This window comes from Uloborus diversus, chromosome 10 (genome assembly GCF_026930045.1).
Source record: "Uloborus diversus isolate 005 chromosome 10, Udiv.v.3.1, whole genome shotgun sequence".
In the NCBI taxonomy this organism is placed as follows: domain Eukaryota; kingdom Metazoa; phylum Arthropoda; class Arachnida; order Araneae; family Uloboridae; genus Uloborus; species Uloborus diversus.
The window spans coordinates 21,398,807-21,414,124 of record NC_072740.1 but is presented as its reverse complement, the minus strand read 5'-3'; the positions used below and the strand labels follow the sequence as shown (position 1 = coordinate 21,414,124).

The window sequence follows — 15,318 nt, the reverse complement described above, 5'->3', positions numbered from 1 at the left end:
TCGAGTGCATATGCTCACCTCTTTTGCATAGAAAAAAGGGTTCCTTGCAGCCCGAAACATGTGTCTGAAGTTCCCTGCAAATTTGTGCAATTATATATTGTAAAATTACCTTTTACTTTTTGGCACAAAGATATTTCGCTCATTTGAAAGAAGAATGCCACAATACGAAGAAATTAAATTTTACAGGAGAAGCGTTCGAAGTTGAACTCTTCAGGCAATTTGCATTAAGAAAGCAATTATTGCAATTTGCATTTATTATGCAATGTTTAATGCAATTTGCATTAAGTGGAGTAAGTTTGCTGTGCTCTGGTTAATATTAGAACAAAAAAAATCTGCCATTATTTTCCAAAGAAGATAACGTCCTTTGAAGGCCTTTAAGCGAAAAAAAAAGAAAAATTAAAAATTTCGTATTGTGGCACTCTTCTTCCAAACGAACGATTTCTTTACTTCTATCTTAAATTTATTTTAAATCACATTTAAGTGCTGAAATGCTTTATCTACACATTGTTTAAAATTTGGAACCTACAAACGCATCCTTAAAACTGATTTTTGCTTCTAATATCGTATAGTCCCTGAAATTGTTATTTTGGACATTCGGTTTGATTACTTTCCAAAGTCTGGTGCTTTTAGCAATAAAATAACAGAACTCAAGGGGTGAAAAAATTCACTCATCCTTCATACGTTCATCAGTAAGACTTACTTCTCAAAGTTCCTCTCAAAAAAGTGGTATTAAGCAATGTTTTTAATGTCAAATTAATGTCTTCACCCTTTGTCACATTGTGTCACAATTCACCTAACCCTTGTCACATGTCACGCTATTTTTAACATTTGTATGTTCATTGAAAAATGTTTAATGTCACACTTTTTATTACCTCTCGATCCTCTTTGTCACTAACTGTCCAATTTTCATGAGCCCCCTCCGCCACTTAAAGCGTGACATCATTTGTGGACGGCCCCTTATATGACTAAGTCGACGATTAATGTTACACTTTAAGCTCTGAATTTTATATAAAGAGACCATTTTCTCATCAGGGGACAACAATCCTGTTTGCATGAAATTCGCTACTCACATGTTTGGAAACGGTGTTGGTAGTTTACGAGTGTTGAAAAGAGTGCCTGGAGACGAAGCCCCGGACAGAGTAATTTGGGAAATTAGTGGTGAATCAGGAAACAAGTGGTACCGAGCTCAAGTTTCTGTGTCATCGGCAACCTCTTATCAGGTGAGTTAAATAGATCATAAAAGTTTATTCCTTTAAAAAAATAATAATTCTTCAAACAATTTCAAGCATTGATTTGTTTTATTCGAAATGATGGTTCACTTCATACAATATACCAGACAGCTCGGTTATCACATCCTGAGACTGCAGTTTTGTTCTTATTAGAACTCCTCAGTCAAGAATGGTGAGTAACCACGCTAGAGATTGATGTCATCTCATTGAAGCTGAGTGCGCCAACAAACTGGTAGATAAAGAGGATTTATTTCACAAGCGAGTGTCTGCAGCATGGTGCGGTTCGACTCGTGAATTGATTGAACATCGTAGAAAAGTTTTCTTTAATTGAACTCTTCCATTAAAGAGACTCACTTGTATAGAAGTAAAAGTAGTTTGCCGATGCATTTTTTTTTCGCATTTTAATAGTGATTTCAACCCCACCAAATACACCTAACCAGAAAATTACGAAAAATCATCAATGCTTAAACGTGGTTACCTTTGGCTCACCTACCTTACGTGAATGAAGTTTTCATTTTTTATGGTACATAATAAAATACCTTAAATCGTAAAATTGAATTGCAAGGGAAAAATTCCAATGTGAATTCATCATTAGCTTCTTCTATTGTATGATTAGTAATATATATATATATATATATATATATATATATATATATATATATATATATATATATATATATATATATATATATATATATATATATATTTAATAAGTTACCGCCATATAGCCAGGGCTAAGGGCAAAAATACATGAAATACACCGCCAGCTCAGTCAATTCCAGCCGAGGACTGCAGTTTCGTGCTTATTAGCACTCATCAGTCCGGCATAGGAATGACTGAGCTGGAGGTGGAAAACCTCTTAACTTATCTTCTTAGTCTTTTGTAACTTATTGAATATACCTGCCTTGCCTTCAATATTCGAGTTGAACCGAACCATTGTTTCGGTCACTCGTCTGGTCAGTGCTAATTCTGTATTAGCTACCAGTTTGTTTGGCACTCTAGGCTTCCTTAAGAGGTTTTCCACCTCCAGCTCAGTCATTCCTATGCCGGGCTGATGAGTGCTAATAAGCACGAAACTGCAGTCCTCGGCTGGAATTGACTGAGCTGGCGGTGTATTTCATATATATATATATATATATATATATTAATTTATTTATTTTTATTTTTCAGTTAGTATTTGAAGGAGTTGTTGGAACTAATTCCTTAGGTAACATTGCCATTGATAGTGTATCTTTTGTACCAGGGACTTGCACGAGTAAGTAACTACTACTCATGATTCTAATTAGCAACACTTCAAAAGAACAATTAATGTATAACTTGCATATAAATCGAATTAATTTTAGGAATATTATTGCCATTTAAACTAACGCCAGCAATATCCTTTTTTAACTAAGTTACAGAATACAAAACAAATTTGAAGAATTTTCAAAATATTTTACAAAAAATGCAAAATAAGAGAAAAAAATCAACAATTAAAATACTGAAACTCTCACATTAAAAAGAATAAATTACATGTTATTACATGCTTCAGTTTTTGTTACCAATTAGTACTGAGACGTACACTTTATTACATATACCTAAGTATTTCTAACGAAGGAAAATGCTAAAAAAAACTCGAAAATTACTAAGAGAACATATATATATATATATATATTACATTAGATTAGATTAGATCATAGATGTGGCGATTCTTAGATTTAGTTTTTATTACATTTTAGTACATATGAAAACCTTATTCATATGCATTAATTGTTTCAGTTACTCCTCAGACAGCGGCGAAGAATTCTGGTAAGTATACTTTTTAGTTATAAAATATTAAAAAGGCTGTTGATAAAAATTTTCTCTTTCGACGGTTTGAAATTCCATTATTTATACGCCCATACTTTTAGAACAATGATAGCATTTTTTATCTAAGGATGTAATTTTCTTGGCGATATTTACATCGATGCGTGAATTTTTTTTTCATCAACTTGATTTTATTTCTGTGCAGGTTGATATTTATATAAACATCTTCACTTCTGTACTAGTTTGACTCAAGATTGTACGGCACCATTGCTTAAAACTTTATAGTAATTCAAGAAATTACCGTAAAACCGTACAACTTTAGATCAGTGTTGCAACTTTAGGCCATTGAAGGAATCTGGTAATAGGTGCCATGTAGCGGTTTTTGGAGCAAAGCTAGTCTTTAAAAATTTTTTGTAAGTTTGGAAGTGTTGTCCAGCGAAGTTCATGTCGTTATTTACCCCAAGCTCCAGTGTTATCATTCTCATGTCAACATTCATCTGTGTTGGAATGTTTTTTTGAAATTTTTGCTTCAGCTCTCAAACTTTCCTTAGAAACCTATATTTGCCGATTGAATTCTCCGAAGTTGATTTTATTATTTGATTACTTAGGTATCTAAGATGATTTAGCCTTATCGGCGAATCCTGATGTTGCTGTGTTTACTTGTCGTTTCGAAGTAAACAAAATACGGGAATTTGAGCTGCAAATTTATACCACCCATTTTTACTATCGTTTGTCAATATTTCGTGAAAAATTTTGTATTGTCTTCAGCATTATTTTAGTTTTCGGTTTTTCTTTGGTTTTAGACATGAATCCAGGGAAAAGAAAAAAGATAGGCGTCCTTCCTTACTGCAACTATTAGCCTTAACTATGGAAAAGGTGATCCAAGAAATCAGGAGCAACCAAATTTCAACAAGGAAGGCAAAAAAGGGTAAACTTTGGTGCTGGCATCATTCCCCCGATGTCATTTGGTACAAAAAAAATTATTGTGACAGCGAAGAAACCTACCCAATTGGGACAAAATTTGTATCAAGCCCCTGTAAAAAAATGATAAACAGAAATGCCCTTTTAAAAATAAAATAAAATAAAATAAAATCCAGGAGAAGGTACCTACTAATTGCTTTTTTCATACTACGTAACGTCCATATTTATACAGGGTTGTTCCATTTTAACCTGCAAGATCTTTATTTTCGCAACCGTTTGTACTTCCAATAGCAAAAATGTTCAAAATCAGATGCAGCGTTAAGATATCCAAAGTTTGAAGCAAAAATAAAAATGAGTCAAAAATACATAATTTAATTTTTCATACGGACCCAGGTCCCCTAACTTATGTTTAAGGAAATAATCTCCATTGAAAGATATTACTAAGACAAAAAAACTTGACATTTGTGCGACCAAACTCAGGGATATATTCCAGTTTAAAGTTAAAACTTTACCATAAAAAAGATCAGAGTGGAACTTACCGCCCTTTCAGAAGAATGACAGGTGGTCAAAGTAAGAAAAACAAGGTATTTATATTTTTCATTGCTATTCGAAAATAAATGGTGACTTCCAGGAAAAAGGAGACATGACACTTGAATTTTAAAAATTAATACTCTGTCACTTGCTATATACCATTCTCTTCAGAAATAAATGAGTTTCTTGAATCTTAACTTGTTTTTCCCAAATTGTTTGATGACTTTTAAAAAATCAAGTGCAAAATCAAGTTTTCTCTTTGTGTTTTTACAGAGCAAAAAATCTCTTTTTGTGACGCACTGTAACTTCAATAAGCTTGTTATCAGCATATAATATTTAGGTTAACTTTTATCTTGTGAATGTCTAGTTATGGTTAAATTCTGAACCTTTTTTGGCAAAGAATAATGAAAATATGAAGACAAATACACATAAAGTGGTCTAAAGTTGTACGGTTTTACGGTACCTCTTTTTTTCCAGAAAACAAAGTAAAGAAATTTGTCAGTACTTTATATATTTTTCTCTGCCAGTTCTCATTTCCATTCAGATTGCGAAGCCCGTAGATGCATCTGAGCTCTGAGAGCATATAATTATTTTTAAATACTGGAATCGGCATTATCCTAAAGAATTAAAAGAACCTGATTGGACAATGGGCAATTTAATCCACTTTCCATTTAAATTTTTGTGTTTATCTTACCTCTCCTACTTTTCTTACATTTTTGTTTAAGGACAGTACAGAAAACGTCTTTTAAAGCTTTGGAACGGCTATTCGCCTACATGCCAAATATTTACGCGTACTAATAATGTTTATTTTGCTTTTCATTCAATTTTGCGCAAATAGTTTTTTCTTTATTCGACTGAGCGAGGTCAATTCAAATTGAAAAATCTGATATTGTTTTGATTAGTCTATTTCTCAGATAGTTTAGTTATTCCCTTATTACTTGTTTTAATAGCTGTCTATGAAGTACGAGTACATTCATTCATTCATAAGTATAAATAGACAACTATTTGAAGACTTTCTTTTTACCTTGCTAATAAGTCATAAATGTAGTCAGTCGTAGTGTTTATTATTTCACCTATTAAGGTAAAAGCACCAGTGTTTGACACCCTTCATAAGTGTCATCTTATAGTGCAGTGTCAAATACTAATGTATGTATCAACTACTGGTAGTTTTACCTTCTTTAATAAAGAGCCAAACATCATTCGATTTCTAAGATAGAGATTCATTCTCTTAACTTTTCAAAGCATGCTTTTTTCAGAATTACTGTCAGTTTTTTTAATTGCAGTTTCATAACTTCAAAAATTAAAAAGCTAACACTAGTAAGTTGTTAGTTAGTTGGCTAGTCAAGTAACTCATTAGTCAGATTCCGTCATATTGATCCACATCTTCTTGCCTTGTTTGCCACTTTATGGTCTAAACTCAATGCCACTCCGCGTACCCAGTTTACATTTTAAGGACAAAAAGAAATAGCAAGAGTCTACATTTAGTCAAAGAAAAGAGATCAAGCTATTTTATTATCGAAGTAAAAAAGACAAAGTGAATGCTTATAGATCCTGCTCACAATAATCAGTAGATGTCAAAAATTGAAATCAAGCCAAGTTTCTATAATATTGTTTATATAATCACAAACTTCTTCACTTCTTTCTTGTAAAGGTGACTGTACTTTTGAAGAAGACTCCTGCGGATGGACAAATGCACTTCCTGTAGATGCTTTAGATGATTTTGATTGGGCTCGTCAGTATAGCTACAGCGTTTCAGGACCATCAACTGACCATACGAAAGGTACAAAGGAAGGTAAGATGGTAGATGGCACGAAAAGCGTAAGAAAGCTTTACTGGAATGTGTTTTGTTATGCACTTAAACTCAAAAACTAATTGCATGTAATAGATTTAGAAATTAATAGCTTTGAGTAAAAATATCAGTAGCAGCATTTCTTACAAAACGCCAGCATGTATATCTTCAAACAGACATTGCCTGAATAAGTATTTCTAAAATTTAACACTTTCGCAGAAAAATAGACAAATTCTGCCAAGGGCAGGTAAAAGGCAGTAACTACAATTTTTTTTTCTGTTTTTTTTTTTTTTTTTTTTGTATGTTAGCTTTGTTAAAAAAACTTGCTCATTTGGTTTGCGCTGAAAAAAACGCTCCAAAAAACATCTAACTGCAACATTTCCCTGTTAGTATTGAATCCAAAACGCGTCTCTTCAAATATCTCGAAAACTCATTTCTGCAGATGCTGCCGTTTACCTGCCCAAAGTAAAATTCATTATTGAACTAATTGGGATATCTAAATTTATGTGTCATATTTTAGTCGAGTGCCCAAGACATCAATTAACGCTATATAGATATGAATACATGGTGAGAGGATTTTAAATGGGAATATTTAGCATTCATATCATTTCGCATCTTAATTAAAATGAATGTTTCGCCATTCACGTGCACGAACGTGTTAAGAATATTGCTGAATCTTCTCATCTTAGCAAAAATAAAAATAAGTCAAATTGGACACTGATAAATACCTTTAAGTAGCATAACACTTGAAATTTATCACAAAATAGTATAACTTTGATTCTCTTATCAAATGAAGGGGAACGTTGCTGTCAAAAACTAAAGGAAGCGGCAAAGGATATGCTTGTGATATGTTTCTAAATGAATGTTTTTTTTTTAACACTTTCCAAAAAGTTTTAAAAAATAAAATTTTTCATAGAAATTTATTGTAATCGAAACCAATTTCTAATGTGTTTGTATCAGTTTGCTATATTTCTTGCTCTACTCTCAGTATTGATATCTGTGTAACTGTTAAGCATTTTTAAAACGTTTTTGGAAATAAAATTACTGACTGTGTTTGCACAAAATATATCTTCATTGCACAATTCGAGATACTATTTTCCTTAACATTAGCTAAAAGGAAGCTTTACTAGAATGTGTTTTGTGTAGAAAAGTTTTTATGCACTTAATCTAGAAGAAAGTTTGCATGTAATATACTTAAAATTAGTAGCTTTGAATTTAGTAGCAGCTTTGAGTTACTAAAAGGAATATGTCTCATAAATCATATTTTTACTAATAATCTTACTTTGTCATCTTTGAAGTAACTATCTACAAAAAATTGCTTAAATATGTAATTCTTAACAGAAAGAAAACGATTTCTTAAATACAATCGGACCCCGGTTTAACGAACCCCTATTTAACGAGTTTCGCGATTTAGCGAATTTTTCTTTTTCCCCGACTAAAATGAAGGCAAAAACCCCTATTTACCGAATAATAAACCCCGAATTAACGATTCATTTTAACAGTCGATTTTTTTTTCTGTTAATTTGAGTTCGGAAATATTTGATTGTTTTCCAAATGATACATCCATCTTGTGTGAAGCAGAAAAAGATTTTTCTTGGAATCAGCTATTTTTGACGGGCGAGGGGACAACCAATGAATAACGATCCAGATGCAGAAAGCGATAATGAAACTTCCGTTAAAACTGTTACTTTTTCTAATGCTTTACATGGCCTGGAAACTGTAAAAACATATCTCATACAGCAAACTGTAAATGACATAGTATTTTCTTTTCTCCATGAAGTCGAAAGAGAACTATTTGGAGTCAAGTATCAAGGAAGTTGTCAAATATCTATTACTCAGTACTTCAAAATTTCAAATTAACTATAACTAGCGTGTAATAAGTCGCGGAATGCTGAATAAAAAGTGTACACTCTCTAATTATGGATATTTTTGTGCAGTTACTTATTTGGGCCTTTAGATAAAGGAAGTGATTTGTTTCCTCACCCCGATATTACGAAAAACTCCGATTTAACGTATAAAAGTTTTGGCCCCGATGAATTCGTTATATCTGAGTCCGACTGTAATAAAATTAATTCTATTCTAGATACATTAAGTAGAAATAAAAAACATTTTTTTATACTGTGTAATTACTAAATCCTGCTCTAATATGAATAAGTTTAATAGAAATTGTACCCCATGCTCTCACTTAACACGAATTTGATCAGTACAATAAACATTTTCATTTCCCTTCTAATCCTTAAAAGGGTTCAGCTATGTCATTGAATTAGAAAAAAAAAAAAAAAGATGCAAAGGTGGATCTATGGAATTGGACGAACTTAATGATGAGCATCCCCATTCAGTCTTAAATTTCTGTACAAGTTTCAAATCTTTATTACGAGGCGTGTTTTTAAAGTAAGTTCCGTTTTTATATAAAAAAAGAACGAGTACAGATAGAGCTAAGTAATTCAGTGCACAAAAATCTACCACCCTTACGCTATTTTTCGACATTGCTCCCGTGATTTTCCAAGCATTTGTCATAGCGTGGTGCAGGTTTTTGTATACCTATTCGTACAAAGTTACCGCCCGTTTAGTCAACCATGAGGACTCTTACAGGGCTTTGGCTGGGGCGTTTTTGAACATCCTCTGGTCTGCCCTCACCTCGCTCGCAACATCTTTCATTTGTTTCGGCATCTAAAGTCTTTCGTAGGTGGTCTGTGGCACAACAGCAATAATGAGCTCAGAGAACATGTTATCCCATGGCTGACTACACAGGCGGCAATTTTCTATGAATAGGTATACAAAAACCTGTACCACGCTATGACAAATGCTTGGAAAATCACGGGAGCAATGTCAAAAAATAGCGTAAGGATGGTAGATTTTTGTGCAATTAATTTCTTTGCTCTATCTGTACTCGTTCTTTTTTTTATATCAAAACGGTACTTACTTTAAAAACATGCCTCGTATAAGTTACTGCCTCTAAATATGCTGTTATTGATTTAAAAAAAATTAATTGTATGTTACAATGTTATTTTCAGAATGCAATTATGAAGTAGTTTTGCAAATTGATAGATTAATTTTTACTAAAGATATTCAAATATGTTTTTAGGATATTATATGAATTTGTTGAGCAATCCACAAGCGCCTCAAAGAGGAGGAACAAGAGCTTGGCTTATCAGTCCTCTATTTTCTGCTACGGGAAGAACTAGATGTTTATCTTTTTATTATTTTATGTATGAAAGATCCATTGATCCTGCAGGCCCCAGTTTAGGGAGCTTACGGGTTCATGTAAAATCAGCAGCTGGGGAGGCTGGTGGCAAGGTCACTACTCTTTGGAGACTGCATAATCATCAAGGTCAGAGATGGCAAACAGCAAGAACGCCAGTAGTTATGGGAATGGAGCGATCAGCCCCAAGTAGTCCTTATCAGGTAAAATAACATGACAGCATTTTTTGAAAACTTTGTTTAACTTTTTGACAATCTTTTAAATCTTGAGATAGAGTAACGGCACCAGTAACAGACATGCTTAAGACATCGCTCACAGGTTAACTCAATTTTCTGAGACTTTTAATGTATTTAGACTATTTGAACTAATTTTCTTTCATGCAACTACATCTCATCTAACGTTTGAAGGCTTTTGGATCCTCTGAATTAATTAATTCTATTTTTATTTGCTCAATTTCGAAAAAAGGTCCAACCCCCAGCAACAGACACCGATAAATATGATGATACTCAGTAACAGATACGATAAGGAAAGGGTGAGTAATGGAAAAAATTCCTTTTTCTTTTCAAAATGTGCAAAAGTTCTTTATTTTTAGAACTAATACTTTATTAAATTTAAATGAACATGAAACACCAACTGACCTCGTGGTGGCGGTTCATAACCTTCCAACACGGCCTTGTAAATACCAACTGGCTCATAAAATTCACTCTGATAACACTAGATGGTTGCACCGTATTCATGGGCCACAGCAACATCAGTTTTTCCAGTCTAAAATTCTTATTATTAAAATCCAAACTTACGACTGTCTGTTATTGGACCCTTGTCTGTCACTGGTACCGTTACCCTACTCCTTGGAAATGCCTCTAAAATAGCAGAAAGCGTGTCCTTTCGAAAAGAATATTACGATCAAGCTGTAAAATTACGCGTTTCATGTTGTTTTAAACATATCCTCAAACCGAACGCTTTACGGCATCAGCTAAAAAGAAATTGAAAAAAAAGGAAAATTGAAGCGGCTAGAAAATAAAAGCATTTAAAATGACTAAATAAACTTTTATCAATGAAACGTGCACTGTTAAAATTTTTCCGGAAAATTTACGGTAATTGTTACTGGCATCCATGTTGCCAGTAACTATTACCGTAAAAATCAAATGTTACTGTAAAATTTTATGGTTTCCTCGGTAGGCCACAGCAACCAATTGGCGCTGGGATCGCTTATTTCTGCGGTATAAATTACCGTAAAAATAAGCGATGCTTATGTCCGCCATTTTACAGTAACAATTACCAGAAAATCTTCCTGATTTTTTAACAGTGTGGCAAAAACGTTTTAGAGCAGTATAAGTAAGCAACCATCTGATCAATTTAATATTCATTAAAACATAGCACAAATTGGACAAATCAGAAAAGCAGTAGTTATCTTGAAATTTTATGGAAACCTAAGCCGTAAGAATGCTTGGTTTCTTACATGGAGAGAAGGTTTCGTACGGATCAAAAAAAATTACTAAGCAAATTATAATTTCAAAATCTTCCTTCGTTAGGGCTACCTAAGGCTACCATAACTATAGGGGCTCTAGGGCTTCCCATCCTAACTCCGTGCGTTAGATTTGACGTTATACATGCGTCAATTTTCTTTCTTTGTTTCTTTGTTTGTTTCTTTTTTTTAGTTTTGCTGCAATTTCAACTCTTTGTTTTTTTTTTTTTTTTAATATTTCTATAGACGACTTATCCTTTCCCTCCTTCTATATAAAATTGAAACATTCGAATTATTAATAATGTGAGATTCCGGGCTGACCACGCAATAACACTCAGACCACGGCACAACAGCCTGGAATCTCACAACATTATTGACACCGGTCGTGAAAGCCTTCATTCTTGCATTCGAATTACTGATTGTTACTCAATCATTTTTTTTAATGTATTAAACAATATAATATTTACTATATATATATATATTCGCTTCGATAGACGAACTTTGGTTGCGCATACAAACAATATGGAATACTCTTCCGCAGGCAGATATTCAAACTTTGTTTCACTCCATGCCGAGTCGTTTAGCAGCTCTTATTGCGGCGCGTGGTAGCTACACAAAATACTAATTTCTATCTCTTTTTATTGTTTGTTTGGTTTGAAAAAGGTAATCATTTATTTGTACCATTATCACTCAACTGTGTATTAAATTTCTGTAAAAAATGCTTCCTTCATGGTGTTGCAATTTTCACAAACAATTTACTCCCTTTGCTTCTCCCTACCTCAATTCTCATTTTCACGTAAAACAGTTTATGTACTCCATGCTCTTGGTATCAAATATATTATTTTTCAAAGGTGTTTTTTGTTGGAACGCTATAACTTCCTCAATACTTTATCAAAATTCATAAGCACGGCGTCATTTTAAAGATTTTTTTCACCGTTTTTCGGCGAAAGATAAAGAAGCCATTCCCAATTTGGTTGTTTTGTCGAGAAAAAAAACGATTTATTTTATTAAGAATTGCTGTTTTTTTATTTTAAGTACTGCTTCAAGCTTTCCGACACGGAGACCCATTGGCCCAGTTGGTTAGAGCGTCGTACTAATAATGCGAAGATTGTAAGAAAATCCCCCACGGCCGAAATATATCGTTTTAAAATATATGTAAATAGGTTTAAAAATAGGTCACCTATTTTATTCAGTGAAATTATGATCCAAATTTTCATAAATATATATATAATTTCAACTTATTCATTGGGGAGCGAGAATCAAAACCACAGTTGTGTTGTTGCTTGGAATCATGAAAAACATTTTATTCTAACAGGGTAAATACTCGTAGCATATAATTTCTCAAAGGTGTTTTTGCGGGATATGATATATCTTCTTTAGTAAATCATTAAAGTTTAAAAGTAAAGCATCATTTGTAAGATTTTTGCACCGCTATCAGTAGAAAATAAACAAACGAGTCAACTTGTTATTCAAGAAAAGAAAAAAAACTTTAAAAACCGGGTTTTTAAATTCCTTCTGTTGTGTGCGAATGCTTCGCACGAATCACCTAGTACCTTTTGAATCATTAGTAAATACAAGCAAAATCTAAAAAAGCTTTTCTCTCTCTCCCACAAGCCACAAGCATATCTGTTAGCATATACAAAAATCTGGTGTCAAGATGTTAAATAAGATATTATTTGCACATTTTGAACAATTTATTTTTTATTTCCTCTAGTTTATTTTATTTTATTCTTTAATTTGCAGATCATTATTGAAGGCATATGGGGAGACGGAAGAGTAGGTGTCATTGCGTTAGACGACATAAGTTTTTTTGATGGTGATTGCTCATGTAAGATTATTTTGCTAACAAAAAAAAAAGCTTCATTTCACGACCATTTATATTTCTATTGATTTTTTTTTCCATTAATTTTCTTTTAGCACATCCTTTAAAAGCTACTGCTGTTATTGGTAAGTTTATTTTCATGCTATATCTACTGTAAGTTTATTTTCTATTTATTTTCTTTCCAATAAATATGTCTCGATTAATTTTTTTAAAAGGTATCCTCCCTCCTCCCAATGTTTTATCTTTTGCTTAAGCTTCGCCCATTTTCAGAAATGTACTGCTTAAAGTTTTTGAGAAATATTTTTAATTTCTATCGCTACACCTGCAAAATTTTACAAATGAATTTAGTTACACATTTTTCTAGTTAGTTTCTTTAAATGAATCCATATGACGGGAGGTAAATATGTGGAAGTCTTTAATTTTTTGTTGGATGATAAATTCAAATAATTTGTCTTCGTTCGTCGAATCCACAATATTTTATCAATTTATTCATTTATTTGTAAATAAGTTATCTAATATCAGTCTAGTTTAGCCAGATGCTGACTCCAAAGAATGAATAGTGTTAAGATTGAATGAAATTTTTATCTTACGCTCATTTTAAGTTGCTACAATCAGTAACAACTGAAAACAGACATTTATGCAGATAGTCAATACTGCCGTGGGCAGGTAAACGGTAGTATCAGCAAAAATGAGTTTTCAAAATATTTGAAGAAATGTGTGTTGGATTCAATACTAACAATAGGAAAATGTTGGAATTAGACGCGCGCCTTTTTTTTTCAGCAGAAACCAAATAAGCAAGCTTGTACAATAAAGCTAACATACAACGGATAACAAAAATGCAAAAAAATGAAAAATGAAAAATTTGCAGTTATTGCCCTTTACCTGCCCAAGACAGAATACTGAAGTAAATTTGATATATTTTTTTTAAAGTAAGAATTTTACTGAAACAGAAAAGAGTCGATTTTTTTGCGACAACATTTTACCCAATATTTAATTATTTTAAATTACAAAAGTAACATTATTAAATGAAAAGTTTTTTCAATTTAAATACTATGCAACTAATATTTTTCCGTAATTTTTGTATCGGATTTGAGTAATGAATAACAAGATTAATGTGCTCGTTTTAATACTTAACTGAAGAAGCAGAAAAATTTTTGTTTAATCACTTTGCTCTCAAATTTTAGTTGCCTCAACTGCAGAATTTATCATGTACAATAATGGTTAAAAAATTGAGTTTTGTTGATGCATAGGGTCTGGTGGGGGAAAGTGGTCAATGGGGTAAAGTGGTCATTCGTCAAATGAATGGCTATAGCTTGGAAATAAATGTTCGAATGAATGTGAAAATTTTATTATAGAGTAGGGCAGTTAGAAACTACATTTTGAATACAAAATTTTACAACTGTCAAAATTTTATTTGGTAAAAAAAAATATTTTGTGTGAATATGAAAAGTTTTTAAATCCAAACACCTCTTTTAACTTCCTTGGGAAATTTTGTTTGTTAGAATTATGAACAGATTGACTGCACAGGAAGCTTCCCACATGTCTGAAGAACTCTTACTCATTAGCAGTTAGCTGAATCTCTTTTAGATAATTTTTTAGAACAATTTAAGTAAGATGGGGTAAAGTGGTCATAACATTAGGCTTAAACGAATATTGTTCTTCTAATGTCACTTAATCGTTAAGTATAAGGCAGATATAAATTAAATATTAATTTCACTTAATATGTATTGTTTTTACAGTAAACGGGGTTAAATATACGAGTATATGCATACGCATATACTCGTGTAGGCCCGTATATAGACGTATTCACATAAATGCACCAATAAATACGTATATGGGTATCTGCAAGTATTTTTAATCTATACAGATATGCATTCGACTATACACGTATATACTCACTTATACTCGTATATTTATATATATATATATATATATATATATATATATATATATTAGGGTGTCCCAAGATATAATGGCGAAAAAAAAATCTGTGAAATCGAATACGCATACCCTCCAAATTTTTTCCATTTCACCTCAGAAACATGAGAAAAAAGTTTCATTGCAATTAAATAACAGGAACCCGTGCCGACTTGAGGTCAAAGTTGGACCTGAAATCCTGTACGGCGACTACAGTGGAAAGATTGCTAACTGCATAATTCCTTACTACACGCGACATCAATTTATTTAATGCAGATATTTACAACAATATTAGACTAAAAGAAATATTGCTGTACGTATTTTTAATTCAATGTTTGCTTTTTGCAGTCAGGATAGAGCTTCCGCTGCTCTTGAACGCAACGTAACACAGATTGTTTTTGTTCCTCATCAGCTGTTAGCAAATCATGAAAGTCCTGCATCATTTTTACAGCTCTTTCAGCTGCATCGTTTACTGCTCTAAGCATTGATACAGTCTTTTTCACATCAAGGAATGAAATATTATTGACCATACCATAAAAGCTGGATGAATTTTTGTAGAGCAGCAGCAGGGTCCACATTTTCGTACACTTTTATCAAAAAGCACAAATCTTTGTTGGATGCTTTGACTGCCAAATGCATTGAAGCCATGGTTTCACG

At 32.6% G+C, this 15,318-nt stretch overlaps 1 protein-coding gene across 1 annotated transcript in view; it reads left to right on the top strand.

Annotated features, from left to right (window-relative positions):
- The window catches only part of LOC129231683 (MAM and LDL-receptor class A domain-containing protein 1-like), a 52,443-nt gene that overhangs the window by 21,173 nt on the left and 15,952 nt on the right, over positions 1–15,318 (top strand). The window contains exons 8-14 of the mRNA XM_054866046.1: positions 1,033–1,220; positions 2,400–2,484; positions 2,988–3,017; positions 6,118–6,258; positions 9,341–9,660; positions 12,666–12,750; positions 12,840–12,869. Coding sequence (XP_054722021.1) covers positions 1,033–1,220; positions 2,400–2,484; positions 2,988–3,017; positions 6,118–6,258; positions 9,341–9,660; positions 12,666–12,750; positions 12,840–12,869 — 879 coding nt within the window. The remainder of the gene's footprint in view (positions 1–1,032; positions 1,221–2,399; positions 2,485–2,987; positions 3,018–6,117; positions 6,259–9,340; positions 9,661–12,665; positions 12,751–12,839; positions 12,870–15,318) is intronic.